At 40.1% G+C, this 21,617-nt stretch overlaps 1 protein-coding gene across 1 annotated transcript in view; it reads right to left on the reverse strand.

Moving 5' to 3' along the window:
* The window catches only part of LOC126248710 (acyl-CoA synthetase short-chain family member 3, mitochondrial), a 345,178-nt gene that overhangs the window by 38,820 nt on the left and 284,741 nt on the right, over positions 1-21,617 (reverse strand). The window contains exons 10-11 of the mRNA XM_049950007.1: positions 1,139-1,265; positions 253-398 (exon numbers count right to left, since the gene is read on the reverse strand). Of these exons, the coding sequence (XP_049805964.1) occupies positions 253-398; positions 1,139-1,265 (273 nt within the window). The remainder of the gene's footprint in view (positions 1-252; positions 399-1,138; positions 1,266-21,617) is intronic.

The raw sequence follows: 21,617 nt of genomic DNA on the forward strand, positions 1-21,617 counted from the left end.
GGAAGATGCATGGCATAAAATCAACGATTTCCTCAATGATAGAGATTTATTCCTTCAGGATTCAGGGCATTACTGAATAGCTGAGTCAATGGAATACTTTTCTATGACACAGACAACAAACATTATATGATGTATTATACTACAGTATTTTTTGAGGACACATTTATTTTTAACCATACTAGTAAATCAGTTTTTTACACTAGTTAAGGAAAAACACATTCAGTTGAAAATTATATTTGGAAAATTACTTACAGGAAATTTGGTGAAGTATATTTGCTTGAACCTGTCATCAGCTTTGTATAAGGTGGACATTGTACCAGGTGGTAAAGGTAGCTTGCACACAATGCGACCCAGTTCATTCCTGTCTGATTCAGTACCATCATGCCGTAAAATGTGAACTGCATTCAGATAAATACAGAATTATAAGTGAAAGTAAATGAAAATTTTAACAAAACATTTATGAATTACATGGTTTATTAGGCATTAAATACTAGCTGAAAATTACATATAATTTAGATAATTTAATGTTATATTGATAAATACAATGATTTGTGACAATAAGTTTAGTTAAGAGTATCTGAGACACAGGCACAATTATCACTCCAGAATTAAAATTGAATTCAGTTAGTTCTGAAGATCTGTACACAAACTCATCATGTCGTTAATGATATAAAATTAATTATACTCAGAATTTCTGTAACTATTTATGTTTTGGTGGGTATTAGTGAGCTGTTAAGTGGTGCAAAAGAAGAGTAATAGAACAGTCTCAATTTGTAAGCTTTGAACTATGAAATATGCTATTAATATTATTTTTGTTATGTCTCGGAACATTTAATCTGGGGATGATATGATTCATTAACTTTAAAGATGCATAATTTATATCTTTCTGTATCAGATTAAATACTGACTATTGGAGATCATATTAATTCCTAGTCTCATATATGTGGAATCTGCTGTTGTTTCCAACATAACATGAGAGTGCATTGAACAGTGCACTAAGTAAAAAAAGTAGATTTCCATAACTTTGTTTGTACCACTGAAAAAAAAAAAATACCAAACTTGATCTACTTCTTTGTGCATGGTCATTCCACTTTTGAGGCATTTTACATTAAGTAGATAATAAAGATTGTAAACTTGCCATCAAACCCAGGAAAAGGCATTCCCGCTGAGTACATTGGTGGTTTTGTACTATGACCATATCCAACACATGTTGCAGTTATTGAATGGCCAGTTTCTGTCTGCCACCAATGGTTAAGTATTGGTACCTGTTGATAAAGAAATGCGTATACATGTTGGTTTACAACAGAATTTAACAAATATGACAGCATACATAACTTAACCAGAGTTAAATGTATATGAATATGTCACACAGAGAAGTGTTTATAATGTGCATCATTATTAAGAGAAGAAAATATCTGCCACTCATCACTGATATTATAGTGGGTTTTCCAGCATGAAAATGGTATCCTGGATGTGGTATGGAGTTAGAATCAGTGACAGCTCCAACTATATTTCCCCCATTGTTGGTTGGTGAGATGAATACTTAAGCTGTGTTCAGGCAGGGGATTACTGTTAGATGTAATGCAATGTGATGAGAGATCACTGGGTCAGGTTCTGCTCGTAGAAAAAAAAAGTGAGCTTTACTGCAAATAAGGTGAGTTAAGCCACACTGTTTATGAAGACCTATGTGCATTTGTGTGGTTTTCTACAACCTTATGTGGCTGAGCAGTTCTAGGCACTTCAGCCTGGAACTGTACGGCCACTACAGTCGCAGGTTCGAATCTTGCCTCGGGCATGGATGTGTGTGATGTCCTTAGAGTTAGCTCTAAGTTCTTGGGGACTGATGACCTCAGATGTTAAGTCCTATAGTGCTCAGAGCCATTTGAACCATTTCTACAACCTTAAACCAACATGGCATCAAATACCTGTATAAAGGTTGTCATCATCAAGGGCCGTTGCCACATTTTGCTGCTAGAAAATGGAAGTTGGCTTTGGACATGGGACCAGTCAGTGGAGTCTACCCCATCAAACTTTAGAAAGAAACTGAGGACAGACATATCTCTAGTGAATTCATTAAAGCAGAATAAAGGTTTGAAAGTGACTGAAGAATATCAACATTTTTTTCTTAAACAAGGAAAATATGTAACACGGTGATAAAAAAACTTGTTTTTGTTTCTATTACAAAGGTACCGGGAAAGAAATGCATTGTTAGTGCAATGAAAGGACATACCCAAAGTGGTGGAATTCGATTCAGGAGGTCCAGACCCCCCCCCCCCCCCCTCCTCCAATCACTTAAATGAAATTACACAGAATATAGCTACCATGTAGTGAAATTGAAAGATACAAGGGCTGATCAAAACGTTTCTCTTTGAGGGCTTTGCTGAGGTGTATATGCAGTGTAGCACAACTCTCAGGTGGGTATACAAGTATCAGCATGTAGGCAAGAGAACAGCATGGCATTCGTGTCCATTCGACATGCATGGGGTAAAGGCAGAATCGTAAACCCAGGCGACATTACTACCAAACATGTCCACAGAGGACCAACATGCTGTTATTATTTTCTTGGCTGCTACAGAAGAAATACTGGTAGAAATCAACTGGAGAATGAAGAATTTGTGTGGGGGGAGCACGTCTGTCGAAAACTATCATTGTGGAATGGTTCCACAAGGGCTGATGTTGCGTTACGCACATCCCTGTATCGCAAATGTCGTAATGCAGAAGTTAAAAATGTGCACACACTAATATAATAGCTTAATAACTTATTTATAGCAGGTTAATGTTAACACTGGAGTCGTTATTTGGAGATGGGTAGTACTTTGGGATTCAAATATTTCAGTATTTCACAAGGCAGCAGCATGGGTAAACACCATTACAAATAACATTAAATCAAAATTAGTGCATAACAGTACACTTGGATTTGCCAGTATTGCCCAAAAATTTCACTGATCATCAAAAATATCCCCCAAACAACATTGGTTGCATTTCTTTAAAAATTTTACTCAAAGTTCTACCATTCTTAGCCCAAATAGCAAAGTATGGCCTTTCTGTTCACCCATATGGTGCCCACTTGTAAAAACGAGTTCCAATACAGAACAATGAGGTGCGGGAGGGGGGGGGGGGTTGTGGAGAGCGGAAGTGGTATGTGATGACAGCACATTCTGTAGTTCATTCATTTGTAAAAGATTTTTTTCAGTGGACTACCTGAATTTGTTCGATCCGACTATCCGACTGCGCCCCCCCCCCCCTCACATCCATCCAAAATCTATTTATGCTCTTGTAATACTATAATAACTAAGTCATGAATTAACTGCACAATTACATATTAAAATATGCATGAATTTGAGCACTATTAAATGACAAAATATGTACAATCAAAGGAAAACATGCAATATCAAAATTCCACCTTTGTTGTGATGCATTTTATTTTATTTGAAAAGAATGCACAACAACCAGTTTTTACAAATTCTCAACTGAGCGAGGTAGCTCTGTGTCTTGAGGTGCTGAGCTAGCAACCCCTAGATTCGGAAGGTGAGGTGGTCCGAATCCATCTGCCGGCAGCCTTGAAAGTCAATTTTGGTGGTTTCCCATTTTCAGTTTTGGCAAATGCAGTGGTTGATCTCTTACTATAGGCCACAGCCAATTCCTTCCAAATTCCTTTCTTGCCTGACAGATTCCAGTTACTGTAAAGAAGCAGCCCCTCTGTTTAAATGAAAAGAGCTGCATCAAAGGCAAGACAAACTTCTCTTTGGAGACTTCTGGCACTAAAAGCTATATTTACTTTGGAAGGTGGCTGGCGATTGTCATTTTGTACTATGTATCTGTGCATAAAGTTGGCTCAGTTGTGGAATGATGATACATCATGTCTTCAAGTTTCACTGCAAGAATGATGTTCTACTGTAAAATGCCTTATTCATAATATCCTTGGAACAGTGAGTCTAACTGTCACAACTCTAATGTACTTGTAGCTAAACATCATATATGCCACAACGTATGTTGTAAATCATAGAGGAGTTTATTAAAATCAAAGGCTGCATAACAGTATTCTCATAGGTGACACTGATTTATGAGTTTGCATATGTTAGAAGTCTAGTCAAAATTAATGCATGAATCAGTGTTAAGATCCCAAAACTATAGCTCATAGTATTTATGTATTACATTTTGTTTTATAAATAAATTTGGTTGCTATAGTTTCAAGCTGACTGTTGAAATAATAATTTTAAAAAAGTTTTGATAACTTAAGGAAACTGAAGAATTTTGATGAAATGAAAAATACTTTAAAAAGTTTGGGACTGAATTAAGAAACATGGGATGCTTTGATGTGCTGAACAAATTTTGACTTGACTTCAGATAATTCATAAATTTAAATACAAGGTTGTAGTAGGAGAAAGACAACTATTGTCAAAAGAGACTGAAACCTGTTTAACTTTATAAGTTATTCAATTCAATGTTAAACTACTTCTGCTCTGTGATGGTGAACCTTATCTTAGAAGACTGAATTGTGTTTTGTTAGCAAAGAGGCAATACTTTGTACTTGAATTTTAATTCATTTGACAACAGAGTGACATTATCATATTCCCAAATATAAAAGCATGCACCTTCTTAATGTTCTCTTTAACAAATCCTGGCTACATACTTGCACATTAGGGCATTTTATCTCAATGGTATTCTGCCCCAAATATGAAATTGGCTACATGTGGAGGCCTCACATTGAGTCTGTTTCATGAGACTCGTGGAACTTTGATGCCATCATTAGCTCCCTATTCCAGAAATAGGCTGCAGCAATAACTGACTCTTTTTGCGTCAAGAAAGTGAAGCACATTTACATACTAACAGATACTGCAAATATCAAGAGTGACTAATTTCAAGTAGCACCACATCACTGTAGAATATCAGCACAACCTTCATCAGTTTCTAACAAGCAGATTTCATTAAATAACTGAAGGAACTTTTTAATGACATATACTATAAAATATAATGCATTGCCCAGAAATACTATACAAAATTATTATACAACAGTATAATCAGTTATAATTTTGATTTGTTCAATACGTGACCCATTCATTGTGTTCTGCAGATATCACAACAAAAGAGAACTTAGAGGGCACTTGATCAAGCAACATATAAATTTCCTAAAGGCACAAGTGTTAAAAAACCGTATTATCAGTATTATTTATCATAATATCGTTAGACTTCTGTAAACTATTTATGATCACCAAAAGAGAGTTTAACATTATAAAATTATAGGGAACTTCTTTAAGGTTCAAGCACAGAGGTAATGAATATATGGCACTGAAACTGCCAGAAGCTAGTCAAAGATGGCATCTAAGGATATAAAATACCAGTAGCTACCGAAAATCAATCATAAATTCATGAGGTCGCTTTCTTATGAAAGTGATGTAGCCACAAGCATTGTGTGGAGCAAAGATAATTTCAAACAATACAACAAATGAGGGGTGGCAGAACACCAGGAATAGTGCAGGATTAAGTCTGAATTTCGAGAGGCCTGCATACTGGCTAAACAGCTGTTTAGCTTGAGGAGAAAGATCAGAGAGGCTATAGAAATAGCCACATGATCCAACAACATGAATAGAGCAGATGGTTACCTACTCTCAGCATCTTGACTGCCAGCAGTGATATGTTTTCAGAAGGACAGCTCTCGCAAAGCAACAGGCACGCGGTGGGTCACAGCGGCGGAGGGTACACAGAGTGATGACGCGCCCTAGCCGATACTAGGCAGTTAGTATACAGCACTACATTGCAGTCACCATACAATTTACTATTCCCCAATTTCCACCAATGGCAAGCAACAAAGGAAACTTTAATGGAAAACACCTATTTCCGCCAATGACAAGACACGTTGCAAAGACCAATAAAAGAGCACCTAATACCCTTCCTCCTCACCCTCATATCCAATGACAGCATTCCTCCACAGTATATAAGTAATTAAACTAGCATCCATTCAGCAGTTAGCAATACACCCTGAGGAAGGTGTCTTGCAATAGTCGCCGAAATGTTGGAATTTTATAGTTGACAATGCGGTCACCAACCCAGAAGAATTTTATTGACTGGCCAAAGATAATCAGTTTAGAAAATTTCCAACCTTGTGTAAGACTTTTAAATGCTACTGGTGTTAAAATAAGTTGTTAAAGGACAAATACTACCAATAATTGTGACTGAAGTGTTGAAAGAAAATTTAGCAACAGAAAATTTTGAGGAATCTGAGGAGGTCTTGAATGACAAAATGTGGAGTGGAAAAGAAATGAATGGAAACAACAAATTTGCGTACAAGCTTGTGGGTGGCATGTATAATTACTGGAGAAATAATATACTAGATTCACAAAGGAGCCCACAATAATTATGGGATATAAGTATGAAATGTGACAAACAACACAAACCATTGTGTGACAATGCAATTTTAAACAGTGACAGTCTTAAATAAGTGTTTCATAGAGTTCTTGTGGCATCAGATTTGTATTCATTTTTGAAATTTCTATGACTTCCATACAGCAACCTACTGGGATTCTGTCATCAAGGAAGCCACTGAGATCAGAATGTGTAACAACTTTAACCAGGACAGTGGCTACATATTGAGCAGTACATGGAAACAGATACTCAATTTTGAAAGGTGACAGAAAAATCAGCTGAGTCATCCATCACCTACTGAAATCAGCATTGTTACCAACGTCCTTTAGTCATAGACATTGATACAATCTTTAGTATTATATGTAAGTTCCATGAGTTTGTGATGTCAGCATGATGTAATTCGGCCAATTAAAGAAAGTGCCTAATGGCCTACTGAAATTTCCTCACAATGGTGATGTTGAGAGTTGTCAGAAGCTCCAGACTGAATAAATATCTTAAGTGGCAAGAACTCTGGGAAGCATATATTTGCAAACAATTTTGCTAAGACCCAACCAGAAAAGAAAATGGATGGCAAGATGTGCAGATGCAAATACCTACACCAATATATATACTTTGCAAGCCACTTTCTATCATGTGGTGGATAGTACTACCAGTAATCTTATCGTTTCCTCTTTTCTGTACTGTCTTGAATGCTGCAAGAGAAGATCACTCTGTGGAAGACCATATGATTGTGAAAATATGCATAGTGAATCTCTTTCTTCCTTTCATATAAATTTACTGCCAATAAAAAGTAAACTACCTGAGTTGGGACTATTTTGGGAAGAGCACCTTTAGCCCAAGAGGCTCACAGAAACACAGACAGATGCTGGCTTTTGCAGCACTGACAGCCAAGGTTATGATCCCAACACAATGTTTAGCAGATCAAACTCAAGTAAACATAAAACTAAAATTTGAATCAGATATTGCTCCTCCTAACTTTTTGTGTCAGTGGTTTGTCAGCAGGTAACAAAGCGAGCAAGCACTTCATCTGTCAATATTTATTGTTCTAGAATTAAGGAATGTAAATTATCTGAAGGGTAGGGTAAGTAGCAATCTAGAACTGTTTTCTGATGATGCTGTAGTACATGGGAAAGTATCATTGTTGAATGTGTGTAGAAGGATACAGGATGGCTTAGACAGAATTTTCATTTGATGTGATAAATGGTATCTTGGTCTTAATGTAGAAAAATGTACGCTAATATAGATGAGTAGGAAAAACAATTCTGTCATGTATGAGTACAGTATATGTGGTATACTGCTTGACACAGTTAAGTCAATTAAATATCTAGATGTAACATTGCAAAGCAATATGAAATGAAAGGTAGTAGGGTAGGTAATATGGAATGTAACAGGGAAGTCAAACAGTTGACTTTGCCTTACTGGGAGAGTCTTAGGAAAGTGTAGCCCACCTACAAAGGAAACCACATATAGGAGACTTGTGCAACACATTCTTGAGTACTGCTTGAGAGTTTGGGATCCCCACCAGGTTGGATTAAAGGAAGACACTGAAGCAAATCAAGGACACACTGATTAGTTAGTTTCATGTCCTATGGATTATTTTGCATGATGAACTGTAATGATGAGGACTGAGTCATTTTACATTCACATCACGAATTAATTTGTAAACATGGCTACATGTTGAACACTTACAGCATTATTTATTTCTTTTGAACATATACAGATATGAGTTAGTAATTGCTACTCACCACCTTTTACACATTACTATAATAGAAATACTTCTACAGAATAGAAGGAGTTTTCAAGGAGAAACTTTTTTAGTTTGTTTCAAAATTTTACTTTTCTGCCTGTCAGACATTTCATATCACTGAGTAAGTGGTCAAAAATTTTAGTAGCAGCATTATGCACTCCTTTTTGTGCCAAGGACAACCTTCAAGTGCAATGATGAATGTGATTTTTCCTTCTAGTATTGAAATTATGTACATCATTGTTTATCTTGAACTGCAGTGGATTAGCTACAACAAACTTCATGTAGGGAATAAATAAACTGCGAACTATTAGTCAGAATGACCAACTCCATTAACAGATATCTACTAGATGAGTGTAGGTGAGCACCACATGCTATTCTTACAACATGGTTTTGAGCAATGTAGACTTCCTTTCTTAAAGATGAGTTACCCCAGAACATTATTCCATATGACATTACTGAATGAAAATATGCAAAAAGTGCAAATGTGGCTGAACTAAGTTGTTTTATGAGTTCCAAACAGTGCTTTGATCAGTTTAAATTCTCATCAATAAGGACAGCTAAGAAGTTTGAAGTTTCCATGCTATTTATTATTTGTTCGCCATGTGCTACACTCATCACTGGTGTTGTATTCCTTGACGTGCAGAACTGAATACATTGTATCTTTTTAAAATTGAGGGTGAGACTTTTCACAGAAAACCACTCAATGATACTTTCAAGAGTATTGTTTACCATTTCTTGTGTTTCCATATGTATGCTTTAACTTATTATTGGAATAACATCTGCAAAATGAACTAATTTTGCTTGTTTATTATATGGCAGGGTGTTTACATATATGAGGAACAATAGTGGACTTAAGTGTGAGCCTTGTGGAACCCCATATGTGGTTTCTCCCCAGTCAAAATTATCTTCCTGGACTGTGTTAGTTGAATTACTAAATACAACTTTCTGCATTCTCTTGGTTAGATATGACCGACTAATGATAGTTGGCTATACCATCAATCCTATAAAACTATAGTCAATATAATCATCTTGATAGAATTCAGCAGCTGTGTATGAGTAGATATTTAAGATAATTCTCATTTATTGTTTCATCTTAGGTGCACAACAGAAAAGAAAAAAGTGTGCAACTGAGACAGGACAATACATGAGAATTATCTTAACCATCTAGTCCGACAAAACTTCAATTTATATGGGAGAATTCTGTGATTCACTCAGTCAAATTCTTTAGATAGATCACTGAAAATACCAGCTGGTGCTATTTTATTATCCAGTTGTCGAAACATTTTGTGAGTGAACATATAAGTGACGTTCTCAGTAGAGCAACTCTTCTGAAACCCAAACTGTGATTTTCTGAGGATATAATTGTTGTTAAGGTGGTGGTGGTTATTGGGATGTTTAAGGGGGACTAAACAGCGAAGGTCATCAGTCCCCCATTCCAAAAACAGGCAAGACATAAATTTGTTAAGGTGAGACACTATTCTAGAATGCATCACCTTCTCAAAAATTTTGGAAAATGATGTCAGCAGTGAAACAGGCCAGATTAAAGAAAGACGTCAATGGTATACCTTGGTCTATCTGGAAAAATGTCTTGAGTTAGAGATGCGTTACATATATTAGATAAGACTGGGCTTATTATGTGGGAACAAATCTCTAGCACTCTATTGGAAACATCATCAAAAGCAAAAGAGCTTTTATTTTTGAGAGAATGTATAAGGTTCTTAATTTCAGAAGGAGCAATTGGTGATACGTTCATAAGACTGAATTTTATGAGTGTTACTTTTTCAACATACTGCTGTGATTTTTCTCTTGAACTGTTTTTCTACTACATTTAAGATATGATTGTTAAATACATTTGCTGCCTGTGACTCATCATTTATATTCCTACCATGCTGTTCAATAGTTATATTATCCTGTTCTGTGGCTGGTTTTCCTGTCTCTCATTTCATAACATTCCATGTATCCTTAGATCTAATGTTAGAATTACTGATTTTTAACATTATGGTCATGTTCCTTGATCTTAATAACTTTCCTTACTGATTTTTGGTAGTTTTTGTAGTGTTTAAATACTGCAGGTCTCTACCTTTTCTTGCCAACAGATATATTCCTCTTTTCCTTTCACAAGATACTTTAATCTCTCTCGGATCCATGGTTTTTTACATGGCTACTTAATATCCTTTCTTACTGGATTCACATTCAGGGTTTAGGTTAGCATCTCCCTTTTATAGAGGAGAAATGGAGAAAGGAGGAGTTGCCACATTCATCAGAAACTGTCATAAATTTAAGAACATAGATATTCATAAATTTTGCTAAGAACAGCATGTGGAAGGATGTGCAACAGAAGTAGAATTTCATAAAAAATCCTTCATAATATTAAATGTATATTGAGCACCTGCAGGTAACTTTAATCTGTTCATAAACCACCTTGAAGCACTATTGGCGCATTTAAAAACCAAATACAAAGAAATTGTCATTGCTGGTGACTTCACTGCAGATTTCCTTAAAGACTCTCCCAATAAGAACATATTTGAGTTAGCAACTCTATCATTCTGTAAAGTTCCCAACTAGTGTGGCCAATTGTTCACAAACAGCCATTGAATATCTTTATAGAAAAGTCCAATGGACAAAATTATATTAAAAAACCAACAGTCAAGGGCCTCTCAGACCATGACATGCAGTTTCTTCTGTTAAATGTTAATACTGAACAGGGTATAAAATCTGTTAAATATGAACTCAAGAGGGTAATCAATAAGCCAAAAATTTATTATTTTAGGACACTCCTTAGAGACATTAACTGGAGTGATGTTTACAGTGCTCATGGCCTGAATGAAAAATATAATGCTTTTGCTAATAAAGTGCTTACCATATTTGAACACAGTTTTCCTCCAAGCTTAGAGCAAAGTCTACAAAGACGCCATGGATTACTCAAGGAATAGAGCTATCTTGTAAAACAAAAAGAAAACTGTATCTGTCAATCCGAAACAGTTCTTATGTTGATGTTATAGTGCATTACAAGAAATACTGCAAACTATTAAAGATTGTAATACAGACATCAAAGCAAATATATTACAAGGAAAAGATAGTCATAACAGATAACAAAATAAAGACAATATAGGATACAGTGAAGGAGGAGACCGGTAGAAACAGACATGAATAAGGGTAAATAGCATTAAGAGTAAATGATACATTGGTGACAGATGTGTATAGTGTCGCTGAACTTTTTAACAAACATTTTATAACTGTTACTGTAAAGATGTGGTTGTCAGGTTCTGTAGATGCAGCCATGGGATACCTCAGACCAGATGTTCCAAGTAACTCCCATAATATGAATTTGACCCTCACTACCCCAGCAGAAGCAATGTCCATCATAAAATCTTTAAAATCAAAAGCATCTAGTGGGCATGATGAAATATCAACAAAGTTAATTAAAGAAAGTGATTCTGAGTTGAGTAACATACTAAACTATATGTGTACCCAGTCGTTTATCAGTGGAATACGAGGTGTGTTTTTTAAGTAAGGTCCTTTCTGTTGTAGACACTAGTAGTTTGCACGCATACTGCAATGAGAGCATGCGTCATGTACAAGCATGCCTCAGGAACAACTGCCCTCAGTTTCAGCTCTGTAGCTAACCTGTATGGTTCTGTTCTGTGCTTTAAAAATGTTTAAGACTATCAACTCACCCTCCGCGTGTGAGGTTCGCTCAGTGATACAGTTTTTGTCAGCAAGGAACCTGTCTGCTGCAGAAATTCATTGACAGATTTGCAAAGTGTACAGTGATAGTGTTATGAGTGAAAGCAAAGTGCATAAATCAGTACGAGAATTCAAAGATGGCCACGCCAATGTCCGTGATGAGGACCGCTCCAGTCGCCCTTCTTTGATTATGGACGATTTGGTGGCTTCTGTTGAAGCGAGGATTCATGAGAACAGGCGATTCACAATAACAGGTCTCTGAAACAAATTTACTGGTGTGTCATGATCAGTGCTTTACAACATTGTTTCTGAACACCTAAAGTTTAGGAAACTGTGCTCCCGTTGGGTCCTGAAACTCCTAACAGAGGACCACAAAAACGAAAGATTTGAGTGTGCAATGAAGTTCTTTACTCATTATCACAAAGAAGGTGATGGCTTCTTGAGTCAGATCGTAACTGGAGACGAAACATGGGTTTTGCATATCATGCCCAAACCAATGCAACAGAGAATGAGGGTCATGCACATGCATGCAAAAGCATACTTCCAAACCCTGAGAAAGCTATGCAGAGTGATTCAAAACAAAAGACAAGCCATGCTGACAAAGAGAATTGTCCTTCTCTATGACAATGCAAGACCTCACACTCCCCGCGATTTATTGGACAGTTTAGGCTGGGAAGATTTAGACCACCCACCCAACAGTCCTGATCTTGTGCCGAGTGATTACCATCTGTTCCTCCACCTCAAACAACACCTCAGTGGCAACCAATACAATGATGATGACGACGTGAAAGCAGCAGTGAACTCTGGAGCAGGTGGCAAGTTTTTATGAAGAGGGTATTTCAAAATAAGTTGAGAGGTATGATACATGTTTCAACAAACTTGGCAACTATGTCAAAAAATAGAGTGAAGTATGTACTTTCTGTAAATAAATTTGCTTTTTTCAAATAACCTTTCATTGTGTACTTATGTTCAAATGGACCTTACTTAAAAAAAACATGACTCGTATTTCCTGAATGGTAGAAATATGCTGAAGTTAAGCCAGTGTTTGAGAAAGGAGATAAAGAAATAGCATCAAATATCTGTCCAATTTCACTTTTGCCAGCATTCTCAAAAATTTTAGAAAAGGTAACATACAATCAACTTTGTAACCATCTTATCACAAATAACATACTGTCAAAGTAGCAGTTCAGATTTCTAAAGGGTTCTGATATTGAGAAGGCCATCTAAACTTACAGTAAAAATGTACTTAATTCATTAAACAAAAAATTGCAGGCAACTGGTATTGTTGTGACTCGCCGATCATTTAAAGTGCCGCCGCGCAATTACGCACGTCCTCTACGTGCGGCGCTGTCTGCCTGCCAGCCATGCAGCAACGGCGCCACCTAAGCGGCCAGCCGAGCAGCGGCCGCTAGACGGAGACTCAGTGCTTATCTGAACGCTAACGTGTACACATGTTAACTTACTCTGTGACATATATGTGTTGTAGTGTCGTTCCTAAATATACTTGTTAAACTAGAAGTTCTAACAATTGGCGACGAGGTAGTGGATTTTTCCTTTTCACCGTTGACTCACAGGGTTCCATGGCTACTGTCGTGCAACTCTTGCAAAATCTCCTTGAACAGCAAACGCTTCTAACGGCGGCGATTCGCGATTTCGTCGCGGCGTCAAATGCGGGCCGGTTCTCGTCGTTGGCTGTACCTCCTTTTCCTCCTTACGACGAGGCGGCAGAAGACTGGTCGGATTATGAAAAACGTCTTCGACAGCACTTCTTGGCATTTTGTCTCGGACGAACAAGCATGTAAGTCTCTGTTCCTTTCCTGGATTTCGCCTCAAATGTATCGGTTGTTCTCGCAATTGGCCCCTTTGAAGGATCCTGCGTCTTTGTCCTTTGCTGAAATGTGTTCCCTTCTGTCGGTCTATTTTCAAAAGCAAACGCATGTGGTAGCCTCTCGTGTTGCCTTTTATCATTGTCACAAACAACCCAATCAATCTTATCGCGCTTGGGCTGCTGAACTTCACGGCCTCGGTCGAAAGTGTCACTTTGTTACTGACGTTCACAAAGAATCCTATGCCGATTCCATGGTACGGGATGCTATTATCCGGTCGGCGCCCGACAAAGAAGTTCGGCAACGTGCCCTTCAGTTGGCGAATCCGACTTTAGATGAAGTTCTCTCCATTGCGCAGTCTTTTGAAATTTCTCGCGCCGCTGGGGCACAAATAGAAGCGTGGGGTGACGTCGGGGAAATACAACCTCTGTGCGCTGTTGACGACGCGCGCGGCGCGTCCCCGCCGGCCGACGTGGCCGCAGTGCGCTCCCACGCGCAGCCCCTGCCAAGCCGTAAACAAACCCCTAAGAAACTGCAGCACAATCCCCGGCAACTTCCTTCATGTCAAAGGTGTTTTACGAAACATTCACGCGAGGATTGTCCACAACGTTGGGCTGTGTGTCACAATTGCAAAAAGAAAGGTCACGTGTCTTCCGTTTGTAAATCCGACCGCATAAATGACGTCCATGAACATGACGCTGATTCTGATTCTGTGTTGTCTGTCAATTGCACTTCTTCCCTTTCCGGGAAGTTATTCCTCACGGTCCAAATCCTTGGTCGAGATGTTCGCATGCAAGTGGATACCGGTTCTGCCGCCACTATAATTCTCAGACGTATCTACAGCTGGGTTCTCCACTCCTGTCCCCTGTCACTCGGCAATTACGGACGTACAATAAACAGAAGATTTCTCTTGGGACAATTTGATGCTGAGGTATCTTACAAATCTGTCGTTCGCACTGTTCCCATATTTGTGGTCGACCAGGGCAACGCAGAAAATCTTTTTGGTTTCGATGCCTTCCGCGTTTTTGGGTTCTCCATAGATGACTCTGTCAATATTGACTCTGACGCTATTCCTTATGCTAAACTGGATTCTTTGTCGACGACCTTTTCGTCCATTTTTTCTCCTGGGTTAGGCCGTGCACACGACTTCGAAGCTCATATCACGCTCAAACCCACTGCTCGGCCTAAGTTTTTTCGGGCTCGGCCCATTCCTGTGGCCCTTCGTGATCGGGTCAAACAGGAGTTGGATCGTCTCACTGCTTCAGGGGTCTTGCTTCCTGTCACTTCCAGTGAGTGGTCCTCTCCTGTCGTTGTAGTTGCCAAGCCCAATGGTGCTATTCGTCTCTGTGGCGATTTCAAAGCCACGGTAAATGCTCAATGCCTCATCGACACTTACCCTATGCCCCGTCCTGAAGAACTGTTCACTAAACTCGCTGGAGGGCAGTATTTTTCTAAAATTGACCTGTCAGAAGCTTATCATCAACTTCCTCTCGACGCTGCTTCCCGGCAGTTTCTGGTCCTTATCACGCCTTTCGGCCTCTATCAATACCAACGCCTGCCATTCGGGGTTGCTAGCGCCCCTGCTCTTTCAGCGATTCTTGGAACAATTATTGCTCCCTGTCCCTGGGTGTATCAATTACATGGACGACATTGTTGTCACGGGCTCCACCACTGACGAACATCTTCAAAATCTCCACACACTTTTTACTGTCTTACAGACTGCAGGTCTTAAGTGTAACCTTCAGAAATCACAATTTTTTCAGGCATCTATCACGTACTTGGGGTTTCAACTCTCTCGGGATGGTATTCGTCCGCTTCAACAAACTGTCGCTGCGATCGATGCCCTTCCTCGCCCTACGTCTGTTAAGGAACTGCAGGCCTTCTTGGGGAAAATAGCATACTATCACAAGTTTTTACCGTCTGCAGCGTCGGTGGCTCAGCCGTTGCATCGCCTGTTGCATAAAAACGTGCCTTTTCACTGGTCCGCGTCGTGTGACGCGGCTTTCCAGAAATTGAAGACTATGCTGATACAGGCCCCGTGCCTAGCTACTTATCGACCTGGCCAACATCTTGTCCTTGCAACAGACGCCTCTCAATACGGGGTTGGGGCAGTCCTTGCGCACCGTTTTTCTGACGGTTCGGAACAACCCATTGCTTATGCCTCCAAAACGCTCACAGATGCCCAACAAAAGTATTCTCAGATTGAGAAAGAAGCTTTGGCCATCATTTATGCTCTTCATAAGTTTGGTGTTTTTCTCTATGGCACAAAATTTCATCTTGTTACGGATCATAAACCACTTGTTTCCTTGTTTCACCCATCGTCACTTCCCGACAAGGCTGCACACTGCCTCCAGCGTTGGGCTCTTTACTTGTCCCGTTTCAACTATGAGATTCATTTCCGGCCAACGGCTCAACATGCGAATGCTGATGCTTTGTCTCGCCTCCCCATGGGCCCTGATCGGGCATTCGATAGGGACGAACTTTTGTGTTTCCACCTGGATGTTGCCGAGCAGCGGGTTGTGGACGGGTTCCCCATCACTGGGGACAGGCTGGCGGCTGCTACGGGTTCTGACCCTACCCTCTCCCGGGTTTTACGCTGTATTCAGACGGGTTGGCCTGATCGCCCGTCCGCTAAGACTTCTGATCCGTTGCGGAACTACTACCCTTTGCGCTACCGCCTCACGGCTAGGGATGGTGTTATCCTCCTCTCCACTGACAATGTTTCGCCGCGTGTTGTGGTCCCCGCGTCTTTGCGTGCTTCGGTCTTGCGCCTCCTTCACCAGGGGCACTGGGGTGTGTCGCGCACCAAATCCCTGGCGCGCCGTCATGTGTACTGGGCTGGCATCGACTCTGAAATCGTACACATGGTCGCTGCCTGCGGCCCTTGTGCGTCACAGGCCGCTGCCCCGAAGTCCTCTTTGTCACCGTGGCCTTCGCCTGAGAAGCCCTGGGAGCGCATTCATGCTGATTTTGCGGGACCCTTTTTAGGTACTTATTGGCTCCTCGTAATTGACGCCTACTCTAACTTTCCTTTCATTGTCCGTTGCACGTCACCTACCACCGCGGCAACCACCAGTGCTCTCGCCCGCATTTTTTCTTTGGAAGGCCTCCCCTCTACTCTTGTTACTGATAATAGTCCGCAATTTGCCTCTTCTGACTGCGGATTTTTGTGCTCGTCACGGTGTTACGCATGTCACGGCCCCGCCGTTCCATCCACAATCCAACGGTGAGGCTGAACGACTGGTCCGCACGTTTAAGGCTCAAATGCGGAAACTTCTGACTTCTTCTGCTGCTGATGAGGCGCTTCTCCAGTTCCTGGCGTCTTACCGTTTCACCCCCATGGGCGATCACAGCCCGGCTGAGCTCTTACATGGCCGACAGCCCCGCACTCTACTTAATCTTCTGCGGCCTCCCACCTCCCGGTCGCGGGTGCCGTCACTTGGCCGGTTCACCGCCGACGACCTCGTCTGGGTACGGGGATATGGCAGGCGGCCAAAATGGAGCCCGGGCCGCATCTTAAGACACTGTGGCAGACGCCTGTATGAAATCCAGACGGACACAGGTGTTGCAGTGCGTCATTCGGACCAGCTTCGGCCTCGGGTGCCAACAACACCTGTTCCGAATGCCGCCACACCACCCTTGACTCTCCCTGATGCTCGGGATCTTGGCACATCTCCATACTCACCACGCCGCCCTCTACCCGTCATCGCGATGCCAGCACCAGAACGGATGCCACCAGACGACGTGCCCATGCGGGAACCGGAGGACCAACCAGTGTCAGAGTACATCTGCTCGCCTCCTCCTCCAACAGACGCTGACGCATCGCCCATGTCTCCTGTCATATCAACTGGACTTGCCGCAACGGGCAGATTGGTGCGTGGGGCCCCAGCAGATTCGACCCCTACGTCTCCTGTCATCTCGACCCGTTATCATCGGGGACACTTCCGTCCGTACGGGAAGCCTCCTCCTCGAGACTTTACGTCGAGTCACACAACACCTATGGACGTCAGTCATCTCCAGGACACATCCATCAAGACCAGTGCAACAATTTCAAAGGGGGGAAAAGTGTTGTGACTCGCCGATCATTTAAAGTGCCACCGCGCAATTACGCACGTCCTCTACGTGCGGCGCTGTCTGCCTGCCAGCCATGCAGCAACGGCGCCACCTAAGCGGCCAGCCGAGCAGCGGCCGCTAGACGGAGACTCAGTGCTTATCTGAACGCTAACGTGTACACATGTTAACTTACTCTGTGACATATATGTGTTGTAGTGTCGTTCCTAAATATACTTGTTAAACTAGAAGTTCTAACAGGTATATTTTGTGATCTCTCAAAGGCATTTGACAATATAAATCGGAATATGTTTTTAAGTAAGTTAGAATATTATGGTGTAGCAGGAAATGCTGCAAAATGGTTCAAATCTTATATCTCTGACAGGAAACAAAGTGTGTTATTAGGAAAGAGACATGTATTAAGCTCTGAGGCATCATCAAACTGGGAACTAATTACATGTGGGGTCACACAAGGTTTCATCTTAGGCCCCTTGCTTTTTCTTGTGTATATCAATTATCTTTTGTCGGTAACGTTACCAGATGCCAAGTTTGTTTTGTTTGTCGATGCTACAAAGATTACAATAAATAGCAATAATACAACAAATAGTCTTAGAAAGGTCAGCTAATAAAATATTTGTTGACATTAGTCACTGATTCTGAGCCAATTCTTTGTCACTAAACTTTGAAAAAACACACTACGTGCAGTTCAGAACTTGTAAGGAGTGTCCCACAAGCACATGCCTAACATATGATGACAAGCAGTTAGAAGAAGTGGACAGTGTTAAATTCTTGGGATTAGAACGTGATAATAAATTCAACTGGGAGGAGCACACCACAAAGCTGCTGAAGCATCTAAACAAATCTCTGTTTGCAATGCAAAGTCTGTCAGACATAGGGGATATAAAAATGAAAAAGCTGGCATACTATGCTTACTTTCATTCCATAATGTCATATGGGATTATTTTTTAGGGTAATTCATCAATCCAAGCTAAAGTTTTTCGGGCACAAAAACGTGCAATAAGAGTTATATGTGGTGTAAACTCAAGAACGTCTTGCAGAGGCCTGTTTAGGAAACTAGTGATACCAACTACTGCTTCCCAATATATTTATTCCTTAATGAAATTTGTCATTAAAAATATATCACTTTTTCAAACCAACAATTCAGTTCATGGAATCACTACTAGAAATAAGACTAATCTTCACAAGGATCTAAAGTCACTTACTCTTGTACAAAAAGGTGTACATTATTCAGGAACACATATTTTCAATAACTTGCCAGCAGCCATAAAAAGCTTAACGACCAATGAAATTCAGCTTAAGAGAAGCCTAAAGGATTTATTGGTGGCCAATTCCTTCTACTCCATTGATAAATTTCTCAGTAGAACCAACAGATTTTTTGTGAGTGTGTATAAAGTACAATCTAACTTCTGCACCATTTCAGTGCGGTAATGTGTTCATTGTAAATAAGTATTGCTGTTTTAAATTTTAAATTCAGTGCATTAATGTGATCTTAGTAAACGAGTGTTGTAAAATGATCCTATCATACAGTGTTCATGTAAAAAAAAAAGGTTCTTTGTTCAGTCAGTATGGAGATCAATTTTTAAACTCCCACTACAAAAATTGTATAGGTTAAATACCTACACAGATTATATATCAGCAACTGCAGAAAGGAGGCCAAAAAACAAAGCAGGATCCACTACAAATATTCTGATACAAATTTACAATACTCTTCCACATAAGATAAAAACTATTTAATCATTCTAACTGTTCAGCAAAAGCCTGGGAGGCATTCTCATTGGAACTCTGCTTTTAATCAGTATCAAAAACTTCAGAACATGTGAAGTACAAAGTATATGAAACAAGAAAGAGCAAAATCTGCTACTGCCAATAGTGCAAGCTCTTTTATACATAAGTGTGTGTGTGTGTGTGTGTGTGTGTGTGTGTGTGTGTGTGTGTGTGTGTGTGTGTGTGTGTGTGTGTGTGTGTGTGTGTGTGTGTGTGTGTGTGTGCGCACATATTTTTACACAATACTTATTAATGGTTAATGTATCCCACAATCCATAAGAAGTTGGATGAAAGAATAACTAAGTAATGTTCATCCATTATAATGATGTAAAGACACAGTAACAAACAAATTAAAATTTGTAACTGTACCATCCCTGTACAGTTTCCCCTGAGGCACTTTTGATTAGTGACTTAGATGGAAATGCAACATCCGCACAATGAATGCTTGACAGGGAAACAATTTGCTATTGTATAATATATCATAAACTAACATATAGAAATGTGTGCTCCTTTCTCCAGGCTCTATTTACAAAAGGCTTTTTGTAGTGCTGAAAAACTTGACTACTAAGATTTTGAAATTTCAGCTGAAACACTTCTTAATAGTATCCAACTGGTACCCAAACAGACTCTAATAAATTTTTGACATAGTGCTTCATTTAGAGTAAAACAACTGAAATTTTTTCAGTATTTCACCTTCTCAATTATGTGAATGCAGCCCCTTCCAAGTAGCAGGGGTATGCTACTCCCAGATGGAATCTGCTTGGCTGATTAAATCAATAGTGGGTCGATGTGGTGGTCAGCACGGATGTGGTCTTTAAGCAGTTCCCCACAACCCACTAGGTATATAGTGGGCTGTTTCCTAAGTTCCACCTCAGATATATACTACACAAGCATTTAGAACACTTTCTCACACTTGCAAACAGAATTTACTCTATATGAAGACAGGTTGACTACACTGCTTCTGTCCTGGGGGTGAATAGGACACTGCTGACCTTCACTGTTTAATCTCCTTATACGCTTAGCCAGTATCAGAATACACAGGTTCGTATTGCCTGTCTGAAATTATGTAAAAAGAGCAATTGTATTTGCAGACATATCCAGTTACCACAGGTTGGGAACGGGGGGGGTATAGTCACATCTGGGTCCTTAATATTTTTCTGTCATCAGCCAACATTACAGTTGTGTAATAGTGCTTTAGAGTATTTTGGTAGTCATTGTGTGGGTTACTAACAGGAGTGAATCTAATGTTAATATCTACATCTACATCTACATCCATACTCGGCAAGCCACCTGACGGTGTGTGGCGGAGGGTACCCTGAGTACCTCTATCGGTTCTCCCTTCTATTCCAGTCTCGTATTGTTCGTGGAAAGGATTGTCGGTATGCTACTGTGTGGGCTCTAATCTCTCTGATTTTATCCTCATGGTCTCTTTGCAAGATATATGTAGGAGGGAGCAATATACTGCTTGACTCTTCGGTGAAGGTATGTTCTCGAAACTTCAACAAAAGCCCGTACCGAGCTACTGAGCGTCTCTCCTGTAGAGTCTTTCACTGGAGTTTATCTATCATCTCTGTAACACTTTCACGATTACTGAATGATCCTGTAATGAAGCGCGCTGCTCTCCATTGGACCTTCTCTATCTCTTCTATCAACCCTATCTGGTACGGATCCCACACTGTTGAGCAGTATTCAAGCAGTGTGCGAACAAGTGTACTGTAACCTACTTCCTTTGTTTTCGGATTGCATTTCCTTATGATTCTTCCAATGAATCTGTCTGGCATCTGCTTTACTGATGATCAACTTTATATGAACATTCCATTTTAAATCACTCCCAGATAATTTATGGAATTAACTGCTTCCAGTTGCTGACCTGCTATTTTGTAGCTAAATGATAAGGGAACTATCTTTCTATGTATTCACAGCACATTACACTTGTCTACATTGAGATTCAATTGCAATTCCCTGCACCATGTGTCAATTCATTGCAGATCCTCCTGCATTTCAGTGCAATTTTCCATTGTTACAACCTCTCGATACGCCACAGCATCATCTGCAAAAAGCCTCAGTGAACTTCCGATGTCATCCACAAGGTCATTTATGTATATTGTGAATAGCAACGGTCCTATGACACTCCCCTGTGGCACACCTGAAATCACCCT

Source organism: Schistocerca nitens, chromosome 3, assembly GCF_023898315.1.
Source record: "Schistocerca nitens isolate TAMUIC-IGC-003100 chromosome 3, iqSchNite1.1, whole genome shotgun sequence".
Taxonomy (NCBI): Eukaryota; Metazoa; Arthropoda; class Insecta; order Orthoptera; family Acrididae; genus Schistocerca; species Schistocerca nitens.